General features: G+C 42.1%; 1 protein-coding gene across 1 annotated transcript in view; it reads right to left on the reverse strand.

Moving 5' to 3' along the window:
• LOC117378395 (ectonucleotide pyrophosphatase/phosphodiesterase family member 2-like) overlaps positions 1-18,617 on the reverse strand; it is a 51,783-nt gene that overhangs the window by 13,408 nt on the left and 19,758 nt on the right. The window contains exons 9-20 of the mRNA XM_055225119.1: positions 18,306-18,361; positions 14,116-14,181; positions 13,908-13,980; positions 13,323-13,431; positions 12,586-12,711; positions 10,537-10,568; positions 10,325-10,452; positions 9,820-9,904; positions 8,716-8,803; positions 4,555-4,727; positions 4,293-4,350; positions 3,728-3,867 (exon numbers count right to left, since the gene is read on the reverse strand). Coding sequence (XP_055081094.1) covers positions 3,728-3,867; positions 4,293-4,350; positions 4,555-4,727; positions 8,716-8,803; positions 9,820-9,904; positions 10,325-10,452; positions 10,537-10,568; positions 12,586-12,711; positions 13,323-13,431; positions 13,908-13,980; positions 14,116-14,181; positions 18,306-18,361 — 1,134 coding nt within the window. The remainder of the gene's footprint in view (positions 1-3,727; positions 3,868-4,292; positions 4,351-4,554; positions 4,728-8,715; positions 8,804-9,819; positions 9,905-10,324; positions 10,453-10,536; positions 10,569-12,585; positions 12,712-13,322; positions 13,432-13,907; positions 13,981-14,115; positions 14,182-18,305; positions 18,362-18,617) is intronic.

Raw genomic sequence — 18,617 nt, forward strand, 5'->3', positions numbered from 1 at the left:
GGCACCTATTATTCCCAGTGGTCTACCATTCAAGTACTAACCAGGCCATGGCCCCGCTGAGCTTCAGAGATCTGATGAGGTTGCATATTTTAAGGTGGTAGGGCCTGGTATATGTAAGCATGTAAACCATAAAGGACTAACCTTCACTAACAGAGTGGTTTGGACCTTTTCGAGCACTTTTAAAACCTTTGTCACAGTTTTTATAATACAAGCATGGGCATTTTCACTGTTTGCTAGTGTTTGAGCCATCGAGTGTATAACATATAAGTTGCAGCAGAGAAAAAATGCATAATAATGAAGAGAAAACATATAAGTAGCACTGGACTATAAGACCAAGAACAGACATTTTATCCTTAAAGGCAAGTTATTATAATAACAATGAATAGAGTATAGCAGGCTGAATAGCAGTACAGCACGCTAACGTAACACATAGACAATCAACTGAATACATGTCTGGTATGTTAACATAAGATATTAACAGTTAATCAGATACGCTACGCTAACGTAACATATGTCACGTTGGGTTTTTTTTCATTAGCAACAGGTTTGATTGACAGCACTGCTAAGCACCCGCTCCTTGCTAAATCCATGGGGCAGGCAGAAGGGAGTGTTACCTTTAACACTTGCTCCGGATAGGCATTTTGGTTGCTATGGTACTTGTGGTTGGAATTTCAAATCAGGAACTTGGTTCCAAAGTCACCCCTATAACTGCTAGCCTCGATAAGCTTCATTTGGAGCTGAAACACTCACTTAGTCCACTTCTTACAGTACAGTACAGTTGATGGTTTGAGCCCTGTCTTTGAGGAGTGCCTGTTCAGAATTTTTCACTAAGAAAACCCTCTGAAGCTCAAATTTTTTCTATGTTTTTTAATTAATTTTTTTTTTTCACCCTAGAGTTCTATTGGCCGCTGGACTTTATCTAAAATAAAACACAACCGTGCAGATGCAGAGGAGCCTTCGCTGGTCCAGTTTTATGGAGTGTAGATTATTAAGCGCTTCCTGAGGTTGACCTTCTCACACAGAGCCTCATTCTCCTGTTTAAAGGTCTGAGCAGTGACATCATACCCTGGTCCTCTCACACACAACTGCCCTTTAAGAGACCACCAGAGCCAGAGTCCAGACCCGGTTTATGAGCTCCCACCTGCTCCCAGGACTGGACTGGACTGAGGGAGAAAACAAAGAGACTACAGCCGTGTTTTAAAAACATATGTGATCTAAAAACTGTGAGGTGTGTATGAAAGGAATATTATTTGGGGGGAGGTTTGAACCTGAAATAAAATTAAACTTAACCAGTACCAAACCAGGACTTAACCAGGACTTAACTAGGACTTAACCAGGACTAAACCAGGGCTCAACCAGGACTCAACCAAGACTCAACCAGGAATCAACTAGGACTCAACCAAGACTAAACCACGACTAAACCAGGACTAAACCAGAACTAACCCAGGTCTAAACCAAGACTTAACCAGGACTACACTAGGACTAAACTAAGACTGAACCGAAATATAAGACAGTTATAATTGTGGAACTTTTCTTACAGCCCAAACTTCAGTCTTCAGAGCAGTGCTGACATCCACAGAAACACTTCCAAGGCCAACAACATTTGACTGGAACTAAACCAAATCTAAACCTGGCCTAAACACGGATTAAATCAGGTCTAAACCTGGCCTAAACCAGGTCTTAACCAGGTTTCCAGGTCTCTACCAGGTCTCGCCCACAACTAGACATACAAGTTCTAAGCACACACTGAACTAAGTCTAAACAATTACTAACCCAGAGTCAAAGCAGGACTTAACCGGTCTAAAACAGGTCTGTTTGGACCGGTTAAGTCCAAACAGACCTGGTCCATGGCAGCCGCCGGGGGTATATTTATCCTTAAATGAAGCATGTCCCCCAGGATACCGCTACATGGAGAGAGCCCGCACAACTGGCAGAGGTGGGGGTCTAGCTGCCTTTTATAGCAGTAATATTGAACTATCCCCTGTCACTTCACCCTGTTTTGTCTCTTTTGAATCCCTGGTTTTTAACTGTAGAAAACCATTTCCACTGACAATAGCCCTTATATAGCCCAATTTTTCACATCAAAAATAGACAACATCTGTACTTCATTTCCACCATTCAACAGCGCCACACTCGACCTACCCTTAACACCAGTCACAAACATACTCACTCATTTCACTGTCACAACGCAGCAGGAGGTCGAGAAGATCATCCATATACCTAAACCATCTACTTGCCCACTCGACCCTCTCCCATCAGTCCTGCTCAAAACTCACTGCTCCTCCATCAGTCCCCTCATCACAAAAATAATCAGTACCTCCCTAGAAACAGGCCATGTCCCCAGCACTCTCAAAACTGACATTATCAAACCCCTTCTCAAGAAACCCACCCTGGACCCCAAACCTCTGTCAAACTACAGACCAATATCAAACCTCCCATTTCTCACAAAAATCCTAGAAAAAGTTGTCTCCTCCCAGCTCCACCACCACCTCAAATCCAATAACCTGTATGAAAAATTTCAATCTGGTTTCCGCCCCTCCCACAGTACAGAAACAGCCCTCATCAGAGTCACCAATGACCTGATGAGGGCTTCTGACTCCAGTTCCACATCCCTCCTCATTCTTTTCGACCTCTCTGCTGCGTTTGACACCGTAGACCATCACATCCTCCTAAACCGTCTTCAGCATTACACAGGTCTCTCTGGCACTGCCCTTCACTGGTTTCATTCCTACCTCGCTGACTGAACCGAGTGCGTAGCTCTGGGGGAAGCAAGATCCAGACCCCACACTGTTACCTGTGGGGTCCCCCAGGGCTCTGTTCTTGGCCCAACTCTCTTCACCATTTACATGCTTCCCCTTAGTCGTGTCGTCAGCAAGCATGGAATAAATTTCCAGTGCTATGTTGATGACACACAACTCTACTTCACCATCTCTCCTTCTTGTACCCCCTCTGCTACAGTCTCTTATCTCAGCTCCTGCCTGGAGGAGATAGAGGCGTGGATGAGTCAAAACTTCCTGCAGCTAAATGGCTCCAAAACAGAAGCCATCCTCTCATCAACTCCGCTCCTCTCCAATCACCTCTGTTTCATTTTTCTCTCTCCCTCCCTGCTGCAGAGAAGTTCGTCCATGCCTTTGTCTCCTCCAGGCTGGACTACTGTCATCAGGATCTCTGGCAGGAGCATTCAAAAGCTCCAGTATGTTCAAAACAGCGCCACCAGGGTCCTGATGAGGGTGCGTAAACACAAGCACATCACCCCCATTCTTCACGCTCTGCACTGGCTCCCAATTCATTTCCGTATTCAATACAAAGTCCTCTTGCACACTCATCACTGTCTCCACGGTGCGGCCCCCACTTACCTCACGGAACTGTTCACACGACACACCTCCACTAAGACTCAGTCAGGCCAACAGCACCGTCTGGTCATGCCCAGGACACGGCTCAAGATCATGGATGACAGAGCCTTCTCAGTGGCTGCTCCCCGTCTGTGGAATGCCCTCTCAGACCATCTCAGGGCTCCACAGACGGTGGATGCTTTCAAAAGAGGACTAAAGACTCACCTTTTTACCCTGGCCTACAGCTAAATACCGGCTATTGTCTCATTGTTTTTATATTGATTTTTAATTGTCTTCTGTTTTTAAAGTCTTTTTGCACTGTAGCACTTTGGAATTTGGTGTCAAATGTAAAGTGTGTTATAAATAAAATGTATTATTATTATTATTGTTCTCACCTGTGCAGGTATGGTGTAGGATGCCCACAGAGGCAGGGCCAGCTCTCTACTGTATCCACTGATGAACTCCATGTGATGAAGGAGAGAGTAGTGAGTGTGGAAGAGCACAGCTGGACGCCCGAAAGGCAGATGAGAGGTGTCTGAAAAATGACATACCAACACACATTTATATAGTAATATTTAAAGAAGGGGTATTTCACTTCTATGGGATATTAACTGCTAACACATGATATATTAAGATCACCATGCTAGCTTTGTTTGTTTTGAAAAGCAAAACACGTACTAACATGTTTTGTAAGTTTCACTTTCATTTTTGGCGCTCTGAGTCTCCCCTCCCTTTGCTCTCCGTGCCAAGTTACCTTCAGAGCACTATCACAACACAATCAGCGTGCACCCACTAATAAAACTACTGCACATCGCATCAGGTTTGTGAAGTTGTAGTGTATTGTTTTGTAACATGTTTTTGTACATTTGTCGGGATGGTTGTACGGGAGCATGGAGTTTTATACAGGATCGTACAGCTAACCATAAGGAGAGTTTGAATAGGGCCAGAGCTGTGACTTACTGTAGAAGTAAAGCTCGTCTGGAGGACTGAATGGGACGATGGTCTCCTCCACTTTGTTCTGATAAAAAACAAATATTGAAACTTTAATATTTGGAGAACACTGCATCCTCCAAGAAAGTGTAGGTCTGAGGAATTCACTCCCACATACAGTACAAACAAATCATGAAAACCCAAATGATGTCAATCATGTTATAAAGTTGACCCAGACTTCCTGCACTGAAAACATGCACACTACAATTCATATTGTACTGAACTGCCAGACCTCATCGTCGCAGCTGCAGCCTAGGTCGTAAGAATCGATGGCATAGGGGTCGAGGGGCGGGGTTGGTGAGGTCACTTCCTCTGGCTGGACAGGGCTAAATGGCGGGTTGCGCAGCATGTCGTTGAGGCTACCATATGTGCCGTTGTTTGGGGCCGGACTAAGGTCCAACAGATCTAACACAACAAAGACATGAGGTCATATTTAAATGTACATGAAATATAAAACAATTGCCTTTGGAATGTTCCACAGTGGTGCTTTAACCCTGTTCTAAAGTAACGAAATGTCCTGCAGTGGGGTTTTAACCATCTTCTAATGTAGTGCCCTCCTCAGAAATATCCCTGGAGTTGTGTTTTGTTTCTTTCAAACAATTTGGCTCTGACAAGATCAAATCCAGTCAGCTGAAGGTACATAGACTTCAAAAATCCAGAGGGGTACTTCTAGATCATCACTTGATGTAGTTGCGTGCAGTGACATCTGACGTAGTAGCGTGGAGTGATTCTGTTTCCTGCTTCTGAAGAGTGCAGACGCAAACCTTGCTTGCTCCTGCTGCTTCCTTCCTTCCTTACCTCCTTTACTTGTAAGTGATGTCAGAACTATCAAAAACAAATTAATGAGCAGCAAGTGCAGATATTTTGCTTTAGAATGCTTTAGAAAAAGGACTTCACCGGTCTGTGACTTCCAATGGTAAGCAAGGGTGAAAAAAACTACCACTTTCAACTTAAACCTGAGTGATACTGTGTGTTTTTTCCAAAACTTTGTAAAGACAAGAATGCCAAGCCAACGCAAGTGATAAAAGACAATTTAATATATTACATCACCCAAAATACAGCTTACAAACTTTTTTACCACTGTCACAGACTGACGTTAACATATAAAACAGAACATTGATATTTGTCACAAAACAAGAGCAATGAAGTTGTCAAAAGAGCGCAGGCTGATAGGTGATCTGAGAACGAGTCCTACCCACCTTCACCCATGGTCCTTCCCAACCATCTAGAAATCCTCATCAGATCAGGAATTAAGATGGCTCCCCTCACACCTAATATAGCACAATCAAGAGTTCTGGCCAAACTCCACCCTGCTTGCCCTCGCCTCCCTTCACCATGTCAGGACACATAGGGCCTCTGCTGTCCCAGGACGTAGTTATGATAAAGGTAATATCAGGCTGAAGCACTGTGATGGAACTATATCTACAGTCACACCACATAGACTGATTAACAGTTAGACTGTCCAGTCAGAGAAATTTAGTTCACATTCTCTGTAAGAAGATAACATCCAGTCCTACTGAAACTAATCTGAAACTTACTTTGCTCAATGTCAGATCTTTATGTAACAAATCATTTTTAATTAATGATTTTATCTCTTCTTTTAATTTTGACTTTGTGTTTTTCCTGATAGTCCTCCTCCATGGCCTCCCCGAACTCCTCCCAACCTAGAGTTTCTGCCTCTGTGAAAGCATGCTTAGCCTGCCGCTTAGCCTGCTGGTACTTGACAGCTACCTCAGGAGTCCCACAAGCCAGCAAGGCTCGATAGGACTCCTTCAGCCTGACAGCATTGTTTACTTCTGGTGTCCATCAGTGGGTTTGGAGGTAGCCGCCACAACAAGCACCGCAGACCTTATGACCACAGCTAAAAGCGGCCACAACAATACAGGTGGAGAACACTCCTGGGATCTGCGAGAAGCTTTCCCAGAGGAGTGAGTTGAAAGCCAGGTGTCACTGTCAATACACGCGTGGGCGTTGAAATCCTAAAGTAGATCAACAAAGTCCTTGGTCAGTGCACTGTCTACTACCCCTCCCAGGGAATCCAAGAAGGCAGGGTACACTGCACTGCTCTTCAGCCCGTAGGCCAACACAACAGTGAGAGACCTGTTCCCGACCCGAAGGCGTAGGGACCCTCTCGCTCACCAGTGTGAACTCCAACACGTGGCGGCTGAGCTGTGAGGCAATAAACAAGCCCACCCCAGCTCCTCACAAGCAATGCCAGAGAAATAGAGAGTCCAGCCCCTCTCAAGGAGTTGGGTTCCAGAGCTCAAGCTGTGTGCGTTTTTGTCAAACCATGTTTTGTCTTTTTACCGAAACATGGTTTACACTTGCACTTACATTGGGGCAAGAAAAGTATTTAGTCAGCCACCAATTGTGCATGTTCTACTTAAAAAAATGACAGAGGCCTGTAATTATCATCATAGGTACACTTCAACTATGAGACGGAATGAAAAAAAAAAAAAAATCACAAAAAAGACAACTGAAAATCACACTGATTTTTAAATAATTTATTTGCAAATTATGGTGGAAAATAAGTATTTGATCAATAGCAAAAGTTCATCTCAATACTTTGTTATATACCATTTGTTGGTAATGACAGAGGTTAAATGTTTTCTGTAAGTCTCCACAAGGTCTTCACACACTGTTGCTGGTAGTTTAGCCCATTCCTCCTGCAGATCTCCTCTAGAGCAGTGATGTTTTGGGGTAACACAGACTTTCAACTCCCTCCAAAGATTTTCTCTGGGGTTGAGATCTGGAGACTGGCTAGGCCACTCCAGGACCTTGAAATGCTTCTTACAAAGCCACTCCTTCGTTGTCCGGGTGGTGTGTTTGGGATCACTGTCATGCTGAAAGACCCAGCCTTGTTTCATCTTTAATGCCCTTGATGACGGAAGGAGGTTTTCACTCAAAATCTCACGATACATGGCTCCATTCATTCTTTCCTTTACACGGATCAGTCGTCCTGGTCCCTTTGCAGAAAAATAACCCCAAAGCATGATGTTTCCACCCTCATGCTTCACAGTAGGTATGGTGTTCTTTGGATGCAACTCAGCATTCTTTCTCCTCCAAACACGTCCAAGTTAAGTTTTTACCAAAAAGTTGTATTTTGGTTTCATCTGACCATATGACATTCTCCTAATCCTCTCCTGGATCATCCAAATGGATGTAAAATTTGAGTCCCTGGCAGCATAGTGTGTTACTCATTATAGCCTTTGTTAACTCTCTGCAGGTCATTCACTAGGTCCCCCTGTGTGGTTCTGGGATTTTTGCTCACCGTTCTTGTGATCATTTTCTAATAATTGCCCCCACAGTTGATTTCTTCACACCAAACTGCTAACCTATTGCAGATTCAGTCTTTCCAGCCTGGTGCATGTCTACAATTTAGTTTGTGGTGTCCTTTGACAGCTCTTTGGTCTTGGCCATAGTGGAGTTTGGAGTCTGACTGTTTGAGGTTGTGGACAGGTGCCATTAATACACGTAACAAGTGGAGGACATTGGAGCCGAAGAAGTTACAGGTCTGTGAGAGCCAGAAATCTTGCTTGTTTCTAGGTGACCAAATATTTATTTTACCGAGGAATATACCAATTAATTCATAAAGATCCTACAATGTGATTTCCTGGATTCTTTTCCTCCATTCTATCTCTCATAGTTAGCTCACTGTCTGATTAAATGACTGGAATTATAACATGTAATCACTAGAAACATGAAGCTAAAGCGAAATATTTCATTCAATTGTCTTGAAAGTTGGAGTTGCTGTTGTCGTTTCCTGCTGCACAGGTGCACTCACTAGAAATCTTCTCAAAATAATTCAAATTTATTTGTATAGCACAATTTGTAAAGTAATTCAAAGTGCTTTACAGAATGATTCCTCCATAGATCTGTCATGCGCTGTTTAAGCATGCTACGTCCTCACATGCACAAACTTCTACAACAACAGTTGACCTCTCTGGTTGCAAAAGCACATGTTGAGCAATATGGCCTCCAGAGCACAGGACAACAACTCAACTTAATGAAACGTTCCGAACTACAGTTGACGTAGTATGCTCATTGGCCAGTAGGGTGTGCTAAAGGACACCATGACTTCAACTATGAGTCCAACAGGCCAAAGTGAAAAAGGGGTTCTATATATTTAATTTTACTATTTATACTTTTGACACTAATTGATTTTAGATTTTATTGGACAAAGCTGTGCTCTGTGAGCTGTGCAGGGGGAGTCTAAATCTAAATCTACATGAATCTAAATCTAAATCTACTGAAACATGTGATTGAAACAAAACACAATCCAGGGATGTTTCTGAGGAGGACACTACATTAGAACAGGGTTAAAGTCCCACTGCAAGACTTTTCATCTCATTAGAAGAGGGTTACAGAGAGTATATAAGATATAAACACATACCACACATGACGTTGTAGAGCTCGATGTTCTCAAACTCTGGAACCATTTTACGGAACTTAAAGCTTGGGCCATGACCGATGAAGATTGTCTGAGAACGAAACGAGAACAATTAAACTAGATTTAGAAAGAGAGAGAGAGGTTCAGTAGATCATTACATTTAAGATTTTACTAAAAATGCACCTATTCTTTTCTAGCTTGGTAATTTGGGTGAGGATTATAATTTTGCTTCCTATTTGAACAAGGGCAGTAGATATTACATATGTAGAGGTAATTCCATAACTGTTACCCAAGGCCAAAATGTGTCTAGACTACACAATAGTTATGATTAGACTATAGACTGTACAAAGAAGTGGCCTAATTGACTGTGACATCACTCACAGTGTTCGGCTCTTGTCAAATGAATGATACTAACAGTTATAGGGGCTAATCTGGAGCCAGACTCCATATTTGGAATTCTGACCATGCGTATCATAGCAACCAAAGAGCCAATCTTGAGCGAAGATGTGGAAGGTAACGCCCCTTCCCGCCCGCACTGCTGCTTTAGCAGGGAGCAGCCGCAGCAGCAACTTTGGGGGAAGAAGGCAGTTGATTTGTCTGTCATTAATGTTCCTATCTTGAATTACGGACACAATAGCAAAATAAAAACTCCAGGATCATGTAGAGTTGGTTAATATGAACATTTTCAGACCAAAATGACGAGTGTGATAGCAACAGCTACAGAGAGAGGGGCCACAGTTTTCCAATGTGAAGTGAATTGGAGTCAGAATTGATGGAGCCAGAAGTGCAGCTCATGATCACTTCCTGCTTGGAACGAGGTGGCTAGCAGGTTAGCTATGTCCATATATATATATATAGTCTATGGATTACACTAATGACATAGGTAAAGGGATTCTATTTTAGAACAGAGGACTACTACTAGTGTATATTTTTTTTTTTTTACTTTCCTCCACAAACTGCTGATTAACTGATTTAAAACTATGATAACTACTTTGGATAAGTACTATCCCACCAAACCACGTCAGAATTTGAAAAATATATTAATCAGTCAAATGCACTTGAAATCATTTGGTCAGTATTTCATATACTGCTGTGGCAGTTTGTTACCCTCATGCTGTTGATTTTGTTGTCAAAGCCGTGGTCTCCATTGAAAAGACAGCGAGTCCTCAACTTTTCAATTTCTCGCATTTTCCTGAAAACAAAACACAACAAATGATATTCTAAAACATGATTTTTCATTACAATTTGAGTGAAGCCTTAAAAAAACGTAGAAAAACAAAACTACTGGTAGTTCATTTTAAATGGTTTGCAGTATTCCAAAGTTCCTCACTTATCTTAAGCATTCTGAGCAGCATCCTAATTATTATAAGTGCTTTTGACAACTCTGAGACCACTGCAGAGTCACAGTAAAGCTAACAACAACTAGCAAGCACTTCCTGATTATCTGATATTAAAATGGTTTATAATTAGACGCAGACAGAACACAGACTTATTTTGACCTCAGGAGCTGCTTATGCAATATATCTGAATTGGGGCAAGACACATTTTGCTCAAATACATGGGAAAACATCAGGTATCGGCCCTTTAAGTCCTCATACTCTTTGTTCCTTACTTTGCGACGTGCCACTTCCTCTCCATGAGCAGGTGCACATCCTCGATCCGCCTGTTGTTGGCGTAGTGGAGCCGTTTGGGTAGATGTTGCTTCAGGTAGGGTTTAAAATGCTGAGTGGGCATTTTACACTGAAAATAATGGAGCATAGGTCAGAGAACAGTAAAGTCCTACCCTCCAATAGTACTCGAGTGCACAAAAGCGCCAATACTTACTGTGAGGTTTGCCACCACCACGCGAGGGTCGTCTACGGAAAAACAAAAAGATTTACAAAAAGCTCCATCTGACCCTCTCCTCTGACCCTCTCCTCTGCTCCATCTGACCCTCTCCTCTGCTCCATCTGACCCTCTCCTCTGCTCCATCTGACCCTCTCCTCTGCTCCTCTGACCCTCTCCTCTGCTCCATCTGAATAGTAGTGATAGTAACAGTAGTTTTACTATTAGTAGTAGTAACATTAGTATTATTAGTAATAGTAACTTTGCAGGGGGCGCCGGAGAGACATTTTTAAAGACAGAATTTTAATCGACACATAATTTTTTCCAGCTCATTAAAATACACAGATGCTACATCATGTTTGCAGAATTTTTATGCTTTCAAAATGATTGCCTCGTTAAATGCTCATCATCACCACACCCTGAGACTTATGTTAATTATTTGAACAACTTTTGATCCCGGATATGTCCTGATGATGCTCCATTAGTTTAGGAATCCATCGGATAAAAACCCTTAAAGTATGAATGCTACATTTTGGACGTCTGACATCTATAATTAGATCCAGAATGGCTGCCTTCACATCATTGTTACCGTGTGGTCCCCTTATACTTTTTTGCTCAGGGATACATAAAGGGTGGGTGTACCCAATTTCATTAGTCTATGACATACTAATATTTTCTGCCCCATTACTACTCAAAATAAATCGGCAAGGCTCCGGGGTGGACGAGACCTCAAGTCTCTGGATGTTGTGGGACTGTCTGACACGTCTCTGCAACATCGCGTGGCGGTCGGGGACAGTACCACTGGAATGGCAGACCAGGGTGGTGGTCCCTCTGTTTAAGAAGGGGGCCGGAGGGTACAGGGGAATCACACTCCTCAGCCTTCCTGGTAAGGTCTATTCCAGGGTACTGGAGAGGAGAATCCGACCGATAGTCGAACCTCGGATTCAGGAGGAGCAGTGTGGTTTTCGTCCTGGTCGTGGAACACTGGACCAGCTCTATACTCTCCATCGGGTCCTCGAGGGTTCATGGGAGTTTTGTGGATCTGGAGAAGGCATTCGACCGTGTCCCTCGTGGTGTCCTTTGGGGGGTGCTCCGAGAGTATGGGGTCCGGGGCCCTTTGCTAAGGGCTGTCCGGTCCCTGTATGACCGGAGCAGGAGCTGTGTTCACATTGCCGGCAGAAAGTCAGACTTGTTCCCGGTGCATGTTGGACTCCGCCAGGGCTGCCCTTTGTCACCGGTTCTGTTCATTGTATTTATGGACAGAATTTCTAGGCGCAGCCAGGGGCCGGAGGGGGTCTGGTTCGGGAACCACAGGATTTCATCTCTGCTATTTGCGGATGATGTTGTCCTGATGGCTTCATCGAGCCAGGACCTGCAGCAGGCACTGGGGCGGTTTGCAGCTGAGTGTGAAGCGGCTGGGATGAGAATCAGCTCCTCCAAATCCGAGGCCATGGTTCTCAACCGGAAAAAGGTGGTTTGCCCTCCCCTCTAGGGAGGTGTTCTGGGCATGTCCCACCGGGAGGAGGCCCCGGGGAAGACCCAGGACACGCTGGAGGGACTATGTCTCTCAGCTGGCGTGGGAATGCCTTGGGATCCCACCGGAGGAGCTGGAGGAAATGTCTGGGGTGAGGAAAGTCTGGGAGTCCCTGCTTAGACTGTTGCCCCCGCGACCCGGCCCCGGATAAGCAGAAGAAAATGGATGGATGGCTGGATGGATACTACTCAAAATTAGCACTCAATGAACTCACATTTTCGATACCACTTAATTGTCTCATTATTGTCATACATTATTTTTTACTGCTTGATTTTTGTGACTCATTCTAATTAGTGGTAATAACAGTAGTATTTTTAGTATTAGTGTCATACGTGTTGGAGATTTGGGGTGCCTTATAGTAGCCGTAACAGCAGCAGTAGTAGTAGTATTGCCGTAAATGTTGGTAATGCGGGGTCTCTTGTAGTAGTGGTAGTAGTAGCAGTAACAGTAGTAATATTAGTAGCAGGATCACTCATATGGTACTAGCATTAGCAGTAATAGTAGTAATGCCGTACATGTTGGAGATTTGGGGTCTCTGGGTCGTATCCGTCCAAGTGATCCTGGGATGAGGTTGATCTCGTCGATGTTCAGAGGATATGAGATCAGGAACTCTGTACGGTCACAGTGAGCCTCTTCCATCCCTGAAACCACAAGAGAATACAGTGTTAAAGTGTCTGTTGGAGCTACACCACTGCAAAGTGAATACAGTGTTTAGGTGAACATTTAAGCTACAGTGCTACAGAGTGAATACAGTGTTAAAGTGTACGTTTGAGCCACGCCACAACACAGAAAATACAGTGTTAGAAGTGTATGTTTAAGCTACACCGCAGCAAAGAGAATATAGCGTTAAAGTGTATGTTTAAGCTATGCCGCAGCACAGAGAATACAGTGTTGAAGTGTATGTTTAAGCTCTGCCACAGCAGTGAAACTAGAGCCACTCATACGTCTCACATACTTTACTGTCAGGTCATTTGGAACATTTTAAATAGTACTATAATCTGTTTGAGGCTAACAGTGATCTGATCAAAAAAATTCTTCAGACAGTGAGAAATGAAAACAGCCTGTAAAGTCTTGTGTTTAACATTATTTTGACTCAAAAATATTAGAAACCTAAATTATCCATATTATGTAAAATCAATTTTAACATATAATAACATATAACCATAATTCTTCACAATTATCTTACTGTTGTTGTTGTTTTTTTGTTTTGTTTTTAATTAATATGATATATTTTTAAAGTATTGTTTCTTACCGTGGTCCCCGACGATGATGACGTTGACACAGCGATGAAGGTTCATCTGTTTGAGACCATTCATGAGCTGTCCAATGACGTTATCGATCTCACGCAGAGGGTTGTCCAACTGCAATATACAACACAATACCACTAATACAACCAACTGTGCAGACATAATACTTAAAAATATCATAACAATGCAGAAGATTTATATAACACCTTTCAAGACACCCAAAGCACTTTATAGTACATTATTCATTCACTCCACACACTCACACCACATGTGTTTTTTCCTGAACAGTTTTAGTGTCACTTTGATCTTTACCAGAGTAAATATAAGACCTCATAATACAGAAGATTTTAAAAAGTAAGAAAGTACTATTATTCTGAAAATTACATTCTTTGACAAAAAATTGTTTTTCTTAAATCTTTATTCTGGTATCATATTCACTATTGAGCACTGAGTCAATGCCTTCCTCCTTTCAGTTTGAAATTTTAATATCGTGACAACACAGAATGAATAAATAATGCAATGTAAAGCACGTTAAATATTTTTGAATGGTGCTACATTTAAACAGTTTTAGTTAGAATGAAATCACATACCTCGCTGCTGAGAGGTCCAAGTCTGTGCCCAAATGTGTCCGGCTGCTCTGAGTGCACCGCGTAAACATATGGCCTGAAACACATTTAAATCAGTGTAAATATTTCAATGTACAATGTGTTTAATATGTTTGTTTTACTTATAGTTTGTGTTTAACATGTTTATTTCATGCGTCTTATCTGTGGGCACAGTGGTTTGACAGGGACCTACCTGACGTTGTCCGGCAAGTGCAGCCAGTTGAGGATGGTCAGGATCCTTCTCTCCAGAGGAATGACCCTGAACAAAGCAGAACACACGCTCAAAGAGACATAAAGTAGTAGTAACAATAGCAATAATAGTAGTATGAGCAGCAGTAGTAGTTCTAGTAACAATAGTAGTAGTAGAGGTAGTAGTAACAATAGCAGCAGTAGAAGTTGTAGTAGCAGAAACTGTCAAAGAGACATTAAGTATTTCACTGTAGTCAGCATGAACTCAAACAAGCTTAAACATCCGTCCAAGTACAACATCAGGTGTAGTACAAGGTTAAGACTAGTTAAGCCCTAAATTAATGTTGTTTGCAGACAGACTCATAAATATCAATTGGCTGACACAGCTGTACAGCAGTTACATTTGACATTTATTTAATAGAAGGATAAAGTTGAGATGAGCCATCTCATTTTTGACAGGAACAGAACAGGTACAGCAGCAGTAGTAGCAGTAAAGTAAAGACAACACAGAAAATATACAATACACAAGACAAGACTTGACATATAAGTAAGGTGATTTGACCCACTAAATACCCACTAAAATAAGAGGGAAATAAATAGTCATTTGTTAAGCTAAAATACAGAAAAATGCAAAAAGAAAAGAAAAACACAAAAAATGGAAACTGTGTCACAGATCACATATCCTTGATCTGTGGGGTGCTCCAGGTTCAATTCTGGGACCCCTGTTGTTCAATCTCTACATGCTGCCGTTAGGTCAGTTAATACACAGCAATAATGTGTCCCACTGTGACACTCGGATCTATGCCTCACTGCAGCAGGTGAATATGGACCAATGGATTCACTCTGTTACTGCATCCAAAAGATCAGTGTGTGGAGGCAAAACGACTTTCGTCAGCTAAACTCAGACAAGACTGAAGTCATCATAATTGGCAACAGAAACATAGAGAAAGTGTCTGGATTCAGAGCTCACCACAGCACAGAGACTGCACTGCTTAAAGTAACAAATGACTTATTACTAGCTGCTGATAACAGGCTGGCTTCAGTCCTGGTCCTACTGGACCTCAGTGCAGCGTTTGACACCATTGATCACAACATTCTAGTGCAGAGGTTAGAATGTGACATTGGAATCAGAGGGACCGCCCTCAAATGGTTTAAATCCTATCTATCAGATAGGTACCAGTTTGTTAGTATAAACCAGAGCACCTCTCCCTGTTCTAAAGTAGCCTGTGGTGTTCCACAAGGATCTGTGCTTGGCCCAATCCTATTTACTCTGTATATGTTGCCATTGGGTAACATTATCAGAAAACATGGCATTAATTTTCACTGCTATGCTGATGACACTCAGCTGTACTTATCAATGAAACCAAATCAGACTGATCAAATAGATAAAGTCAGTGCCTGTGTGAAGGACATCAAAACCTGGATGACCTTGAATTACCTGCTCTTAAATCCTGAAAAAACAGAGGTCATTGTCGTTGGTCCCAAAGGTCAAAGAGATTCTCTGTCATACCAGATAATCTCACTCGACAATGTGAGTATAGCTTCTAGCCCTACTGTAAAAAATCTTGGAGTCCTATTTGATCAAAATCTCTCATTCACAGCCCATATAAACTTAGCTTGTAAAACCGCATACTTTCACTTGCGAAATATAACTAAAATTTGAAATATTTTCCCTAAAAATGATGCTGAAAAACTCATCCATGCATTTGTTACTTCCAGACTTGATTACTGTAATTCTCTGCTCACCGCCTGCCCCAAAAGCTCTATAAGGAGCCTCCAGTTGGTCCAAAATGCAGCGGCCAGAGTCCTAACAGGAACTAAAAGAAGAGACCACATCAGCCCTGTACTAAAATATCTGCACTGGCTTCCTGTCGAGCTTAGAATCAAATTCAAAGTCCTCCTCCTGACATACAAAACCCTAAACGGTATGGCCCCATCCTATCTGCAAAAAAAGTACTGTTTAAGGTAATATGGGCCAATTCACCGAGAAGCTTAAGGGCCAAAGAAAATTGGTCTGAGGGCCGCATTTGGCTCCTGGGTCACAGTTTGAATGCCTGCTCTAAAACCTTCAAATTAGGCTAGAAATCTAGGGGTAATAATGGACTCAGACTGTAACTTTGGACTTGGACTTGGAGAGAATCCATGTACTTTGGTGCTGGTCCATGGAGAGACTTGCTGCAAGCAGAGCTGCTTTAAAGTCTGCTCTCTGAGCCACATGAGCCAGAGACCTGAGCACAGGACGCATGTGTGAAGTACCTCCTGGTTCTAGTCAGGACCTGAGCAGCAGTGTTCTGGATGTACTGCAGCTGTGTTAAGGCTTGTTTGGAGAGGCCAGTGAGCAGGACATTACAGTAGTCTAACCTACTGGAGACACAGTACATCTCCCACATGTTAGAGCCACATGAACCATTCCACACTCTGAGGACTTCAGGAACCGACCTCCTGCTGGTGCCCAGAGTCAGGACTAAACCAGGACTGAACCAGGACTAAATATGGAGAATCAGTGTTTCAGTTTTATGCAACTAAAACCTGTCTAAAAACAGTCTTCCTGAAGATGTGAGACAGGCCTCTACTTGTTGTTTCTTTTTAGCTGTGCATATGACTGAAAGGTTTTAATTTTATGATTATTTATGTTTTGATTTGTTGCATTATGATTTTAATGTCTTTCTTATTCTATAAAGCACTTTGAATTACTTTGTGTATGAATTGTGCTATACAAATAAACTGGCCTTGCCTAAATAAATGAATGCATAAAAAAGAATAAAAGAAGAAGAAAGAAACCTCTGACTAAACGTCCACAGTCTGAGCAAAACTCTAGGCTGAACGTCATGTGTGACTTTATTTACATTCTTTGTTCAGCTCCACGTGACGCTGAGGTCATGGTAACAGGCTAATGCTAACAGCCTTATGCTAACAGTCTAATAATAAAGTACAGTAAAAGAAAAATTCAAATCTGTCAACTGGACAAAAAAGTTGTAGGAGTGAAGATGTCTGGCTGCTCATCCAACCCACTTGTTCAGTTTTGGTCAGATTGAACTACAATGAAACTAACACACCTATTGTTTACAGTTTGTTTGTTTGTTAGCTAGGTCTAATGAGCTACATTAAGTGTGACTTGTGCCTGAGACATATTACTGAACCAGTTTCTGCCAATGGATCATAGCTGGACAACTGAGGAGTTACATAGACAGCCTCATGATAACAACAGGCTAATGCTAAAAGGCTAGTAATGTAAAAAATAATACAACTCGGGATTAAACAGTGAATACACAGTGAAAAGGTTAAACTGTCTATAGTATAAATACTGTATGGATAATACACTAAAGGTTTGTATGGATCACATTCAAAAGCAGTATTTCTCAATCTGTGGCACACGTAATGCAAGCCCTTCAGGTGGTACTTGGAGCTGTTCAGTTTGTGGGTTTGCCTGATTTAGAGTTAACTTTACATACTTTTCTGCATTCCAATGGATCATTTGTTGTTTAGAACTATCTACTGTTGTCCCTCGCTATGTGTAATTTTGCATGTTTTACATCATACGAACGTGCGTTGTGTTCTGCATTCTGATTGGTTAAGGGACAGTAGATCACTATCAATCAGCCTCTTCCGTGCCGTGTCTCCTGTACAGCACAGAATGTGTTCAGCCAAATTTACATAAATGTTTGATCGTCACTACAGCGGAGCGGTGCCAGGACGAATAGGCACGGTCAGAGGAACTGTGAAATACATGAGAGTCACTAATTAAACAAGAGAGAAATGTGAGAAAATGTTAATGCCTGTCTGAGAAAAGTGTATAAAGTGTATGGTGAGGGGTTTTACAGCCTTAAAAGATATATAATAATTGTAAAAAATAAAGCTGACTAGTTCACGGATTTTGCGTATTGTGGGTTATTATTAGAACGTAACCCCCATGATAAACCGGGGACCACTGTAGTTCACTGTTACACCTGGTTTACTTCTGGTGGTACTTGGAAAGCTAAATAACTTCTTTGGTGGTACTTGGTGTGAAAAGTTTGAGAGCCACAGTTCTATAGGTTTGTACAGACGATATTCTATGTATTCATAAATGGATGGATAATCAGTGCTAAATGTTATACAGGTTCTATAGGTTAGTACAAATCGCAGTATATTAGTTTGTACAGATGATATTCTCTAGTTAGTATACTGCAGGATAATCAGTACTAACTTAAGTACCAAGGCCAGAAGAAGGAGGCGGCCTTCACTCCCTGTTTCTCTGCTGTGATCCAGATCTGAAACAGAGCAGTTTGAAACATGGTCAACAAGTCAATGATCACATTTTTATATAGATTTTTTCCATGTTGTAGGCACTCAAAACGCTTTACGTCAAGTAACCACTCACACATTCACACACACTCATACACTAGTGTACACAAACACTGGGGGTGAGAGGGATTAAGCGTCTTGCCCAAGGACACATTATTCATTTCTGGGAGCTGGAATCGCACCGCTAACCTATGAATCAGTGGATTTGACTGCTCTACCAAT

The sequence above is a fragment of the Periophthalmus magnuspinnatus genome, chromosome 11 (genome assembly GCF_009829125.3).
Source record: "Periophthalmus magnuspinnatus isolate fPerMag1 chromosome 11, fPerMag1.2.pri, whole genome shotgun sequence".
Classification (NCBI taxonomy): Eukaryota; Metazoa; Chordata; class Actinopteri; order Gobiiformes; family Gobiidae; genus Periophthalmus; species Periophthalmus magnuspinnatus.